This window comes from Arctopsyche grandis, chromosome 1, assembly GCF_051622035.1.
Source record: "Arctopsyche grandis isolate Sample6627 chromosome 1, ASM5162203v2, whole genome shotgun sequence".
NCBI classification, from domain to species: domain Eukaryota; kingdom Metazoa; phylum Arthropoda; class Insecta; order Trichoptera; family Hydropsychidae; genus Arctopsyche; species Arctopsyche grandis.
In genome coordinates, this window is record NC_135355.1 from 33833024 (window position 1) to 33848582 (window position 15559).

At 35.6% G+C, this 15559-nt stretch overlaps 2 protein-coding genes across 6 annotated transcripts in view; one reads left to right on the top strand and one right to left on the bottom strand.

Moving 5' to 3' along the window:
* Nucleotides 1-1762: 1762 nt before the first annotated feature.
* Nucleotides 1763-15559, top strand: part of LOC143916266 (facilitated trehalose transporter Tret1-like) — a 32291-nt gene continuing 18494 nt past the window's right edge. The window contains exon 1 of the mRNA XM_077437302.1: nt 1763-1922. The gene's annotated coding sequence lies outside the window, so the exon portion shown is untranslated. The remainder of the gene's footprint in view (nt 1923-15559) is intronic.
* Nucleotides 6801-13674, bottom strand: LOC143916338 (uncharacterized). 5 transcript variants are annotated; one of them, XM_077437373.1, is made up of 3 exons: nt 13185-13674; nt 8474-8498; nt 6801-8371 (listed from the first exon to the last, which is right to left on the bottom strand). In XM_077437373.1, exons 2-3 carry the CDS (start codon nt 8477-8479, stop codon nt 8072-8074), a joined length of 306 nt encoding a protein of 101 aa, XP_077293499.1. In that variant the 5' UTR covers nt 8480-8498; nt 13185-13674; the 3' UTR covers nt 6801-8071. The 5 variants fall into 5 exon arrangements, with proteins under 5 accessions (XP_077293499.1, XP_077293509.1, XP_077293518.1 ...); XM_077437383.1 differs by having other exon boundaries at nt 13236-13657; XM_077437392.1 differs by having other exon boundaries at nt 6805-8371; nt 13398-13642.

Here is a 15559-nt window from a genome sequence, read left to right on the forward strand (position 1 = left end):
AGTAAGCTTTGAGGCATGACAGGCGATTTAAATTAAAGAATATCAAAGTCTTATCAACCATAAGAATGATTGAAATAACTGAATAAAAACCCAATACAGATTGTCTCGATTTAATTTGTATAACTATATACATATAATGATCAATAACTTTTATATAACTCTATATGCTACAGTATAGACTAGGCATGCCAGCTTGCAAAATTACCAAAAAAAAAAAAACACGTGCTGAATACCACTCTGTGTGTCGGCACCTTTATGGTAATAATGGTAAATAGATTATTCCGTTTCTCATACACTTCTTCAAATATGAGAATCACCGTTATCGATTATTGTCACACATATGTCAATACAAGGTAAAATGTCACCGAAAACACTCCGGGACTAGGCATGCCAGTGTTTTTTTGCATGTGCAAAACTACATTAATAAAAATACGTGCGAATGGCAAACGGATTATTCCGCAAAAAGCGATTTCGCGCACGTCACTAAACTTTCGATCACGGAGTATCTGGCACTCGAGTTCTCGTTATTACAATATTTCGCATGTGTAGCTTTCGATTGATGGAGTTTTTGGGTGCCAAATGTTCCCCGATCGAGTGTTTAGTGATGTGCGCGAGATCGCTTTTTGCTAAATAATCACCAAACCAGTAAGTATAGACTCAAAAGTACGGCACGGGACGCGTACGTGGACTCCAGTGGCGATAGGCGTATCTTCGTAAAAGTATTATCTTTGTGTCATTATTAATTCTTACGATCTTTGACAAGTTAGTAAAAGAGAATCACCGTTATCGATCACCGAAGGTGATATGTTTACAAGGATAAAATATCACCGAAAACACTCCAGATGGTGAGTTTTGCCAAGGATCGTGACATACACGTGCTTCTTACGATTCTATGTTTTTGAACCTTTAATCGTTTATTGTTTATGTATTTTTCGACAAAAAGACAATAGTCAAGCAGTCAGCGATTGCAACATAATTTGACCATCTACATACATACATATGTAATATGTACAGTGGTGTCACCCTAATGGTTTCCATGGGTTTCCGGAAACCCGTTGTTAAAAATCAAAAGTTTCCAGAAACCCGTTATTTAATCTAAAGATTCGTATTCTTTTTATCAAAAATCAGACAAATCTTAACAAAATTTAATGAACTTTCATTTAAAAGTGCCTTTGACGAAAAAAATGTATATATACATATATGTAGATTTTCAAAATTATTTTATTGAAAAAAAATTGGAAACCCGTTGTTCCAAAAATGGGGTGAAACCACTGCATATGTATGTATTTACTGGCAAAACTACTAACCAAAGACCTAAAAAATATACAAATATTTATAACCAATATATATATACATACATAAAATGGAAAATAATTCTACATATAATAAATAAAATAAGTATGTTTTTCAAATTTTGATTGAATAACTCAAAATTTACAACCAAAACGATTCGTTGAGCTATTTATGGCTAAAATTTTAATTTGTATGATATAAAAAGTAAAAATTGAAACGGAACATTTCAAAAGCATTCATTAAGAAACACTTTTACGATCGACAATACGATTATACGAAATTAATCATTGTTTAACGACACGTTCCAAAATTTAATTAAGAAAGTGTCCGCCTTTGAAGTCTGAACACTTCAACAGCTATATTGTTTTATATAAATGGCCCGAAACAATCAATCGCATGCACCTAAATATATATAGATTCATACATACATATGCCAGTATATATAATCATTTTGTAATTATAGGTTTTAGCAGCACTGGCAGTATCTCTGGGACCTTTGGCAGGTGGCCTGGGCAAAGGTTACAGTTCACCAGCCATAGCATCGCTTCAGGGAAATGCATCATCAGATCATCATCCGTTCACGGTCACGGACCAAGAAGCTTCCTGGGTAGCCAGTCTCAGTTTATTGGGTGAGTTGCGAACTTTTACATCCACCAAACTGTCCATCGTAAATTACAGGGGTTATACGTACATAATAGCAGTGTATAATGGAATAGTAAATCTTCGATACCCACGCAATTCAATAGATACTCCCACGTCTTCGAAGTCGTCTATTTAACGAGCGAAAAAATAAAACACGTTACGTTGTTATGTTATATGACACGTCGATATGTTTCTTTTTAATTATGTTCGAATATTTTCAATGATTCAAAGGAAAAGACGGCTGCGATCCGATGCGGAGATAACTCACTTGCATGTAATGATCAGGTTCTTGAACTTGCATTATATTATAATGTTATAAATTGCAGTGTAATTTACTCAAAAAAATCCGGTCGCGACGAGCGCATTTTTAATTAAATTCAATCGTCCTTAATCACATGTCGATTACACTGTTCGACAGTTTTTGACTTTTATTATGTGTTTTAGCATGTAAGTTTTTAAACACATTTATTACTGCATCTTCAACGCTCTATTTTTCATCACCACAATTAAGAAAAATAAATTGAAGTCCAATAGCATGTTTATATGTAACTAGTGTTGTACCCGATGATATATCATCGCATGGGTCTTGGCATATTAAGTTATTTAATAAAAAAAAAACCATTGTGTCACACCTCTGTATATACATATATATTTATATATAACCTCTTTTATTTTGTTATTATTCGTATTACATTCGTACGTCGTTTTGTTGGAAGCTGTCTAGCTTACGTATACATGTATGTCGAATCAAAACGACTATTATAGTACGGCGAGCGTTATCTCAGATATTGTAACGTGATGATTAGGTAATTGGTGCTCGTGGATCGCTGGTTCACCATCACTAATCCCAAGATCTCGCATTCGCGCCAAAAAGGGCTCAGCGTATAAACGAGCCGTACACAACAAGCGATAAGGGTGAAAACACACTGCGTGGTATGGGACATCATGTGTCCTTACCAATTTATCTGGTTTCATTTTTGAAACAGTTCCTCATTAAACTGGCAAAAATCATTCTAACCACTATGTCACCACTATTTTAAAATTTACGCACATATGTTCAAGTTAAGTGCCACACATGTCACTCAGTGGCAACCCGATAACGTCATCTTGGAAAAAATATACAATCGTATCCATCGGCTTTGCCGCTTTTCCCAAGTATAAATAAATAACATACGAGATAGTGTGAAAAAATTAATTGAATAAACTGATCAAATACGAAACATTTGAAGTTGTTTGGGGGTGACGAGAACTGGATCTCAATCGCTTGCTGTCATCACGTCGATCCGACAGATGATGCTGGGGAAATTTTTAAATGATTAAATTCCTCTAGCGCCATTTCGGAAACATTTGCCTACTTTATCAATAGCTAACCGTATGTTTATAAATATTCAGTGATTATTCAGTACAGTCTCGCAAAAGCCATTAAAATCTCTACAACAGAACACCTGGCACCCGAAAAGTCTATCATACTAACGAGAACTCGAGTGCCAAATATTCCGTATTCGAGATAGTAGCAACGATTGTTGTGTGCACGATTGCAATGTGCGAAATAATCCGTTTACCGTTGATAAAGTATCAAAGAGATCATCATACCCACTTAGTCACCACTATTTTAATATGATTTAAAAATTAATCTATGAAATTTATATATGTAAATTTGTACACGTTTAATACCATAGATTTCGTTCAAGGGCAACCCGATAACGGCATCATGGGAAAATATATAATTGGGTCCATCCGCAATGCCGCCTTTCGCAAAATTATATATGTATATGTCACAGTGAAATTATATTTCAAGTGAAAATATATTGTCACTGGCGTTTCATTGAAATCATAACCAGTCACAATTTCAGGGTTGGTTTTATTCATTTAACATTAGATTTTTAGGGTTGGTATTATTTAAGGGTTAGGATAGGTTAGGTTAAGTAAGGGTTGGCCCTATTCATTTAAGATTGGGTTGTTAGGGTTAAATTTATATATGTAGTTAAACGTTGTAAATTCATTGTTTGATACATTTTCACTGCTTGAATTGGTGAAAATATATTTTCACTGTAACATATGTTATATACATATAAATAAAAAATTATGAAATTCACTTTAAAATAGATTTTCACGTTCAACGATTTGAAATACGCAAGTGAGCGTATTTTGGGCCGGTGGCCTAATATTAAGAGTTTAATTTGTCTCTTCGTTAATATAACGGCAGTCAATAAAAGTACATGTATAATAATTAAAATCAATAAAAGTACATGTACACTTATGTACATATAATCTACGAGAAAAGTCACATTCAATATTTTCATGCGGAACAATGCTATAATTTAATTTAAAAATTCGACTTTTCCGATACTGTTCATACATATGAAATATTCATGAGTAATTTGAAGCTCCACGTATACTCCTAAATATCGGCTTAAGCTTTCATGTCGTAAAAAAGCTCCGCATTATGCCCAGTCACGTTTCGCGTTCCAAGTTTTCTGGGAAAATTTGATTTTTCCCAAAATCGCACGACGTTTGTGTCTGACGGGTAGATTAGAGAAAAAGCGAGTAACCGAGCTTTACAAAAAAGCACATTATTAAACATATTAAAATCTCATCATCTTTCTAAAATGCTCCCAACAGATAATGGAATTAATTAATACGAAACATGACGCGTATATTATGTGTTACACGTGTCAACATCTTTTCATATGATATATGTATGTACATATATAGAGCCTGCGTATATAATACGAAGGCTCTATATATATATATATGTATATATATATCAGTTGGTTTTTCCAGACACAATTAAACGGGAAATGAGAACCAGCCGAGGAAATTGGTTTCCACATACTCAATAGCCTTTTGTGTAACGAACTGCGAGATGATGACAATCATAGTGCTACTTTATCTACGTATATTGCCTTATGTACAAAAACGGCAAACGTTTGACGATTTCCTCGAAGGTTAAGCACTGAAATATATCCGACGGTAATTACTCACATATAATACAATACGTATCCAAATGTACGTTCATCATATCTGGAAATTATTTGGGAATATATCCAGAAGGGGATATAATATTATATATGTGTATGTAATTTAAATTGATTACTTTACCAAGTGAAAAATAATTGGCATATCGCATTACATGCAGGAGAGTGCTCTTGAAACTCATGAATCCATTAATGATTAATCCACTGGACGGATGCTGGACGAAACTCGACCGGCAGCTGGTCATCATCATCAGTGCGCCGGAACTGAAAGAAGTGTTCGCTGTCGACACGTGCCGCCACTGACTGGATAATTCGAAGCACACGGAACAAACCGACGGGAAACTCGGGAAACGAATAATTATAACTGCATCAGGAATTTGTGACTGTGAATGAAATAAAAAAATACTCGTAAACATATGTACATTTGATGTGCGTATAAACCACGAACGGATCGTGAATGCGGTATCAATGACCCAGCAAGCCGTGTGATGCACAGTGGTCGCCCTATATTTTTATTTTACAAAACAGGTTGACCCCAATGCACCTTCCTAGACAATTAATGACAAACATTGCAGCATTTTTTTAACATAAATCTCTGTATTTCGAGAGGCTGAATGACACGAAATTAACAATTAATTAATTAATTAATTAATCCATAGAGACATCTATGGATTAAGACTTGTAGATACATTTTTACATATTGTACATAAATCAAATTCAGATATTTGTGACATAGCTGGTAGGATGAATTTTGCTAATTTGATGGAGGAACCGTTTCAACAATGAAATCAGATAAATTTGCAAACTCTGATAAATTGAACTCGTTAGCCTCTCGATGCTAAGCATAAACGCAACCACCGAGCCATACTGCTGGATTTAATGCTATGTATAGAAATTCATCTAGATAAAATTGTTCACAATTAGAGGTATTTTTGGCTAACGGAACTAATCTCGCATTAATATAAAATTTCAGCTTGATACGTTCAGTGATGTTTAAAAAGTCATACGGTCACAACATTTTTGACCACACGAAGTTGAAAAAATCCCACTTCCGGTTTATAAAATTAACTGATTTTTTATTATTTTCATCACATTGATACAAGGATTATACTTGAATTTTCTCCTGAAGAGCACATATACTTAAAGGGTCAAAAAAAATAGTGGAAGAAAAATCGAACAAGAGAAAACTACCACTTCCGGCTTACGGGTGTTCACAAAATTTTATATATAACTTGTTTTTAAGCTTATACTTTTAGATATGAAATTTTAGTTCAATAAATTCAAAGTTTTCTAAAAAAAACATAAAAAAAACCTCGATTCTCTAGAGTAAAAGTACTACTTCCGGTTGAGGTAAAAATTACAAAAAATATTAATGTATAAAATTTATAATTTCTTGTATATGTAAGTAAGTTTCAGTCTGATCCGTTGAGCGGTTTGGAATATAATTTAATTCAAAAACTTAAAAAAAAGAGGACACCTATAATTGTAGGAGCCATTTGCGTTCAACTTAAAATTTTGAAAAAAATTGATGAGCATTTTAGTAACCAATGCCAAGTTTCAGTCCGATAGAACTAACGGTGTTCAAAAAATCCCCAAAATACACAGACACACATATTTTTCTAGATCATGAAAACAGTGATCAATTTTGAGTACAAATCAGTCAAAATCTCGAATTCAAATTTTCGCATGATCACAAAACTTCATCTATTGTTACTACGTACATACATAAAAATCAATATTGGCCGTTGCACTCAATAAACGTTTACCACTGTGCACTGTAGTCTTCTTTAACTATTCATATATATATTTATATAGGTACTTGTACGCACTGCTGTGTTCAATTGTACTGTGTGGTGTCTGTAGTTGATCCAAGTGTTCGGTATTTTAGTACATGGAAAAGACTTCGATAATGGTTTGATGTAGTTTATTGAAATGTAAAATTTGCACGTGGTGGTTCAGCGGAGCGTACGGAACACAAGTTGTCCGTACGCCGTCTGCTCGAACTCTGTCGACCGTCGCGTATTTCCGCTTGGGCCGACACTAATGCCAACTCGTCAATAATGCCAATCGACAATCAGTTAATAAGACTGTTTGCCACACGTCATTACAAAAGTCGGAACATAGTCCCACATAGGAAAACTGTTGAACAATACAGTTATTCTACAGAGTTACAGCATTACTGACGAGTCGTTTACAATAAATCATAGCTCTTAAAATAATTAAATAGAGGGTGAATAATGAAACCTTTGCCTCATCCAGTGTGAGGATAAAATCAATTTATTGGTTCAGTAATATTTCAACTTATAGGTATACCTCTGGTGAATGTTGTTTCTATTTACATTAAAATTTTTGAAATCTCCTTTGAAGCTGTGAATAAGCATTACAAGATAAGTTTACTTTAAAGAAGAGAGAGTGGACTGTATATGGTTTAAAACTTAAGCATTCCTCATCTTGATGTTAACTTAGACAATACAATGTTGACACTGTTACAGTTGTCAAGACAGATCAGCTATTACCGATCAACTAAACTTGATTAGTGAGTGTAATGCTCCTAAGTTAACTTGATTTCATCAACAAGTAGCACAAACATTGCTAAATTAAAAGTAAATTGGAAAGTCATTCATTCATTCCTACAAGCAGGAAATGAAGGCGAACTATGATTATAGATGTCTCTACGTTAAACATCGAAATGTTCAGTATTATAATATTTACTTATTCTATGATTCACATAAATACTATAAACAGTAAGAGTTAACTTATGGTTTCATAACAAGAAACATAAGACCTGCGGATGACTCCCGGCAGGTTATAATTAAGTAGACATGAAATAATTTAAGATGCTCCATTAAGTGTGGCTTGGAGACTAACATTAACAAATCATGAATCTAATTTTAACTGTCAAATTTGAACAGTTTATTTTAAACTCGGATATAATCCTTCCGAGTGATGACATGAGACAAGTCTTATATTATAAAGACAAAATGATTAGATTAAATTCGGAGATATATACTGCCGAATGTTAAAATGAAAATAGCTTAAATTATACACACAACACAATTAAAGTGAATTACGGAGTACTACTATTAACATTGAATGATTTAAACTCATGATTACATCTAATAAGTAATATGAGTTGGGGGTAGTGTCTTCGGGTTAAACTAAGCTACCGAAGTTGACGGAATTGAAGCTGCTGTTTCTCCTCCCTCTTGCTGATCTTCCTTCCTGTCAAGTGGTCCTTGTGGTAGAATCGGCAATGGCGCCACTAGATGACTGGACCGACGAAACTCTCCGCTGGCAGTAAAGACGTCGACGACTCGAACTCTGCCATCTGGTCCGGGATACAATTTAGTGACTCGACCCAAGACCCATCGGGTTGGCAGCATGTGTTCCTCCTTTAACAGGACCATTTGACCCACACTCAGATTGTTGCTCGAGTCCTTCTTCCATTTGTGTCGTAACTGCAAAGAATGTAAATATTCCGCCGACCAACGTTTCCAAAATGCTGCTGTGGTCAATTGTATCTGAAGCAGATTGGCATGGACATTAGTGTTATATTTAACCTCCATTGGAAGAGCGAGTAAGGATCTGCCAATTAAGAAATGTCCAGGTGTGAGGGGTAAAAGGTCTAGTGGATCCGAAGACAAGGGACTAAGAGGACGGGAATTCATGCAAGCTTCTATTTGAGTCAATACCGTACAAAATGATTCGAAATTTAAGGTGGTGGCCTTTAACACCTTGTTTAAATGAATCTTCATGGATTTAACCGCTGCTTCCCACAGCCCTCCCATGTGAGGCGCCCTTGGCGGGTTAAACTTCCAACGAATCCCTTCGGAGGCTACATACCGTAGTAGCTTCTCCTCATGAGGACGTTCGTAAATTAATTTTACTAAATTAACGAGTTCACGACTTGCACCGACAAAATTAGTAGCATTGTCGGAATATATCGTATTGGGCCTGCCACGTCTGGCTACGAATCTTCTTAAACAATTTAAGAAATTTGAACTCGTTAAGTCTCCGACAAGTTCCAAGTGAACTGCCTTACTGGAAAAACATACAAAGACACAAACGTAACCCTTAATTATCTTAGAATTCTTATTGCAACCACTCTTCACAGGAAAAGGTCCTGCGAAATCTATCCCCACATGACTGAAAGGAAAATTCGCAGTGGTACGTTCAAGCGGGAGTAATCCCATTAATCTATTGTGTGACAGTGGTTTATTTCTGAAACAAATGACACATGAACGCACCACTCCTTTGACAGTATTATGTCCGGCCAATGGCCAATAGGTCTGCCGCAATAACGACAGTAAGGCTTGAGTACCCAAGTGAATATATTTCAAGTGCGCATCTCGGACAATCATGTGTGTAAGTTTATGCTTATTTGACAAGATAATGGGTGACGTTGATAGAGTTGTTCCCAGAGGAAGTCTACTTCCAACACAAATTAAATTCTCGTGGAATAGAGGGGACAATTTAGCTAATTTACTGCTACTGGGAATTGGATGTCCCTTGCTCAGCAAACGATATTCCAATGGAAATGATTCCATTTGCGATAACCTTATCAAATTATTTAAAGCATCTTTTAATTCTAAAGCGGACGGTTCGTTATTTTCTTTAACGTTTAATTGTTTATTCCTTAGTGGCCGACGAACATATGATAAAACTCGAAGGAGTCTTGGAAGATGAGAATGTTTATCTATCCAATTATTTTCCCTCACAAGGGTAGCGTTAGTGACTACCCTTCTCTCTGGAAGATCTATTGTGATCTCAGGAGGTCTTCGAGGCCATCGTGATTCATCTAATTTCAACCAACTAGGGCCGTCCCACCATAACGAATTATGATTTAATTGTACATTTTTATTTTTCTCTGCTATTTGAATCTGTCGGTACATCTGCTTAATATCCGCAGTAATCACGTATTTATGGAGTCGAAAGTTGAGTAGTAAACTTAACAAATCTGATTGGACACTAGGTCCCACCATCAAAATATTATTTAGTGAGATATTGGACGTTGTCTTTGCGGACGCATCAAAAACTACACGATATTTAGTGGTAAGGCTAGACTCCTTAACTACGACGTGATGAGGTGAATAACAATGAACCTCATGTGCCTCCGGAGGTTCACACTCTGACATATGTCCTGAATTTATATACTCTTCTAAAACTTTATTGTATTCCATTTTTAAATTATTATTGGCTAAAAAACGTCTTTCCAAAGTTTTGTGTCTTTTCTCCGCAATGTGCAATGAACTTCCTAATACTACCGGGGAATTTTTATATGGTAAAGCTACACAAAATCTACCGTTTTTATCTCGTGATGTGTGTGCTTGGAAATGTTCCTCACATCTTTTCTCCTCAAGAGATTGATGTTTTACCATAGGAACCTGGTCTATCATCCAAAAGTTTTGAATGTGACTGTCTAATTGACTTAAGCCTATGTGGCTCTTCCCTGGAGCATTATTTACTTCGGGATATGGACCAACTATTGTCCATCCGAATTCGGTATCCTTTAAGATAGGCATACCTTTTCCTAACTGGATGGTTCCTGCTTTCATAGCATGAACGCAAATCTCGGCGCCGAGCAATAAATCGATTGGCGTCGGTTTATTCCAAAGGGGATCTGATAACTTGATTCCCGCTGGTATTGAAATTAACTGTTGATCCAGTTTCACAGTTGGAATTTCGCCAGTAATTTCTGGTAATACCAAACACAACACTTTGGTTGAGTAATTAGTGGTTGAAGACCTTATGGTCACCTTGGTGATGTGACGAATGCTACTTTCTTGATTAGCGATACCTACAATTTTTTGAGAGATTTTCTCTAATTTGAAGTTATTCTTCTTAGCGAAAGATGTGGTAACATAGTTGACTTGTGAGCCGGAATCTAATAATGTGCGACCCTTAACGACCGTTCCATTGGACGTTATAATGTCTACTTGTACCGTCGGTAAAATTATCTCCCTTTGAGAGAAATGAGTAGAATGAGCATTAATTGACTTCCTTCCCGTATTATTGGAACTAAATGTATCGTCCTGATGCAACAAAGTGTGATGGTTTTGTTTGCACCTTAAGCAATTATAGTTAGACTTGCAATTTGTTATCTTATGCGATGAATTTAAACATTTAAAACACATGTTATTAGATTTAACGAATTCATTTCTTTCCATACTGGATTTTGCTTTGAATTTATCACATTTGCCTATGAAATGATTATTTCGACAGAATGCGCATGCGTTTACCTTACTTGATGGGTTTTTGTTCGCGACATGAGTTCTCATGATTCTTTGACGACTATGAGGGAATTCCTTCACCGTAGTTACAGATGCAGTAGATTGTAATACATTACATCTATTCTGCAAGAATGTCTCTAAACTTTCATATGGTGGCATTTCTCTGCTAACCAGCGATATTTCCCAGTCTCTTACTATATTAAAAGGTAATTTCCTTAGAACTAAACATGTTACCCATGGATCTAAAATTTCTCTCGCGTAACCCAACGATTCAATGTTTTTAATACACACTGTTACCTGATTCAATAGATTTCTCAATTCGATATGTGATTCTCTTGTGATTAATTTTAAGTCACAAAGTGAATTAATCCTAGTTTTGAGATTAAGTCTTGGTAAATTATATTGCTTGTCTAAAATACTCCAAGCTATTTCGTAATTGTCTGAGCTAATATCTAAACCTGATACAGCTGCCAAAGCGGGACCGATTAAGGATTGATGCAAATATTGCAATTTCGTGACATTCGAATATTCCGTTTTGTTTCCTATTATATTCTTAAAAGCTTGTTGAAACGATTGCCATTCAGATGGATCTCCCTGAAATGTGGGAATGGTTAACGTCGGTAACTTATCTCTAGCAAATTTAATTGTTGCTTGCTCTACCTTTAGTTTACTATCTTGAAAGGATTGGCAATCTAATGCTGCTTTAAGATTTTTAACTGTTATTGTAATTGCATCGTACTCTTCGTCTATTTTGGCCGCTTTCGGTATGTCTGTAAGGTTATCTAAATACTCGTAATGGAGTTTTCGGACATAATCGTATGCTTCTTTAATGGTTTGATACTGTCCTTCATCTAATTCGGAGGATTTATCTATTTTTCCTTTTAGTCTTTGTACCGCGCCTGAATACCTTAATTCTATTGACGTCATTATGACTTCTACTTTATTTTCCTTCGCTAATATTTCTATCGATTGAGTCTGACTTCGAGTCTGATGTATTCTAGAGCTTGACCTGTCTCTAATAGGTTCTACGTCCCTAGTTGGATTTCGACCTTTATGCGACTTGGAAGTCGAAGCTTCTATTTCCTCGTTTTCAGCACTTGACATTTGTTTCAGAAAGTTGCACTATTTCGTCTCATAAATACAGTTGTTCTCTACTATAGCTGTCAATTGAACTATTCGTAGAGATAAGGTAATAATATTCAATGATTCACCGTGAATCTTAATATTCTACTTTAACTATTATCACCAGAATCTATCCAACATATTTTGGAAGAAATAACAACCCTAAATTGGTGGGTGCTTGATTTAAACCACTTTGGGGCTACAAGTCTTGTGATTTATTTTAAATCACCACTGTTTCATCACACATTATGAAACAAAGAGATCTACCGATGTATGAATATGCCGGTATGTACTTGATTTAATCCACTTTGGGGCTACAAGTGTAATTCCACATTTATCGTGGAAGGGGGGGGGGGGAGGGTGTTTCTACACACATTAAGAAACAAAGATCTACCGATATGCATATACCGGTATGTACTTGGTTTAAGCCACTTTGGGGCTACAAGTATAATTCCACATTTATCGTGGAAGGGGGGGGGGGGGAGGAGGGTGTTTCTACACACATTAAGAAACAAAGATCTACCGATATGAATATACCGGTATGTACTTGGTTTAAGCCACTTTGGGGCTACAAGTATAATTCCACATTTATCGTGGAAGGGGGGGGGGGGGAGGGTGTTTCTACACACATTAAGAAACAAAGATCTACCGATATGAATATACCGGTATGTACTTGGTTTAAGCCACTTTGGGGCTACAAGTATAATTCTCCACGTGCTTTGCTAATTTTACACTACATCTGATTTTACACTTTTAATACGAAATTCGATGCGACCGATGAAACCTTCCTTCGTAGCGCGATATTATTTTATACAATCGCGTTAATTAATTGTTATACTTTAAAACATATTTTAAAAACTGACCTACCCACATGATTGCCTTTTGAACAGATTGCCTGAGATTGAATACATTCACTTACTTGAATATCCTTTACGATGTTTATGTGATCGTTCCGATAATTTTGGATTACCTCTGTGTCCCATGCGTCTTTGTAGGTTATGTTTTTATTTATATATTTTCTGCGTCAATCACGCGGTCATGTACCTCTGTACATCAATCAATATATTGCTGAAATAGAAGCAAACATGTTATTAGTATTGGAAAGGTATGGATAGTAACAAAGGAACGATACCGATTTCTTAATTGACATCCATTTTTTCTCGACCACGTTTTTTCCTATTGGTTTGTCCGTTTGGTGTTGTGGCCTAGGTTACTGGTGTCCGGTTCGAAGTGACCATCATGGAAAAGACTTCGATAATGGTTTGATGTAGTTTATTGAAATGTAAAATTTGCACGTGGTGGGCCAGCGGAGCGTACGGAACACAAGCTGTCCGTACGCCGTCTACTCGGTGACTCTGTCGACCGTCGCGTATTTCCGCTTGGGCCGACACTAATGCCAACTCGTCAATAATGCCAATCGACAATCAGTTAATAAGACTGTTTGCCACACGTCATTACAAAAGTCGGAACAGTACACATGAATCAGAATACACAACATGTACCGAGCATGTCTGCGATGCTTCTCCTTTGGACAAATTCTTTTCCATTCACAATCGTCTACTCTATGGAATACTATTCTACGGTATCTTCGCTATGCGGTTTCCGAACTTCAAAAGATGAATGCGAACGCAAAATTTTGTGATTCCACATATGTATGAATATGTATACTAGTTGGTGACTCAGGACTACATAGTTTTGCGTTATGAATTATGCAGCTCCGGCTTATAATAACTGCAAGGACTTCTATGCAATAGGTTTACCATAGACGCGTTCAATGCTTTTTGTAAATATCACACAAATAGATTTAATTCATAATTAACTTAAATTCGTACTCGGCATTACATAATACATCTAACTTTTTCCTAAATAATTTGATTTGAGTAAATTAAAAGTGGTACTTACATAAGTAAAAGTACATATATTAGTATATATTAAAACGTGTATGTTTGTGTACTGTTTCCGACATTTTAAAAATCCTTTCTTTTAACAATCTTTCTGTCAGGCGACGACATACTGATGCTATATTCTTCTTTAAGCTCATAAATGGTTTCCTTGATTGTTCTGATTTACTGAATAAGGTTAATTTCAGAATCCCAGTTCGGTACTCTAGACGCGTTGCACTCTTTTCACTTGATCCTTTCAATACTAATTCCCAAAAATATTTTTATCTGCAGCGCGTTTATCGTATGTTTAACGGAGAGCTGAATGAGGTTGATCTATTTTTGGTATTTCCCTACATCAATGCATGTCTAACATCAAGAGAATCTTGACCGATTGATTCATTTCTTCTCCTATTCTATTTTTCCAATATTTCCAATATTTTTATACTTTAGTTTAGTTATGTAATGTGCTATTTAATCATATTATAGCTTTCATTCTTTTCCTTTTCATTTGTTTATTTTTTATTTACCTTTTTCATTTGTTTTATATTTGTAAATTTCAATTTCTTCTTATATTCTATTTTATAACCTTTTCCAAATATTTTAATACTATAGTTTAATTATGCAATGCTCTACATATTTTGTCATGCCTTTATTCTTTACTTTTTAATTTGTTTTCCTCATATTTATCTTTTTCATTTTTGTAAAAATCTATTATTGGACTCGGATGTTACATATATTATTTATTTACTATTTGTTTTTTTTATACATATCTATGTACATCCTGTCTGTTGATTTTTCAATTAATAAAATAAAATAAAACGTGTGTACGAACAGTCCTACTTACTTACATACATACATACATATGTCTTAAAATCATCTCGTCTTTATCAAAATGATATGCTTTGAAATCTATTCATACTACATATACAGCACTGCAAGCCAACAGCCCGGCACAGACGTGCGCGGAAAAGACTACTTCTATTCATACTATACAGTAGCGCACGTTCAGACAAGCTTTGGCCGAGTGCAAGGCAAAATCAGCTTGCATTTACATAGAGAGTGCGACAAGTCGGCGCAATATTGCTTGCGTTTATCGTCGAGTCAATATTGTCACAATATTATGTTTCTGAAAATATTCATAAGGCCATACGCATTTTCGTTAGTACGCGCGCCCTCGCTAGCATGACGTCACGTCATGCGTGAATATTTCCATATGGGCCAGTTAAAGGTCTTTTAATACCTGATCGGTACGAACCGGCAACTGCACCAATCCTGCAAGTACGGACTGTATTCTTTGGTAAATTTTATATGGACACATTCATACTCCATTCGGGCATGCGCATTCACGCATTCAGATGCGTCCATATAGAATTACAAAAGAATATTGTCCGTACTTGCAGGATTGGTGCAG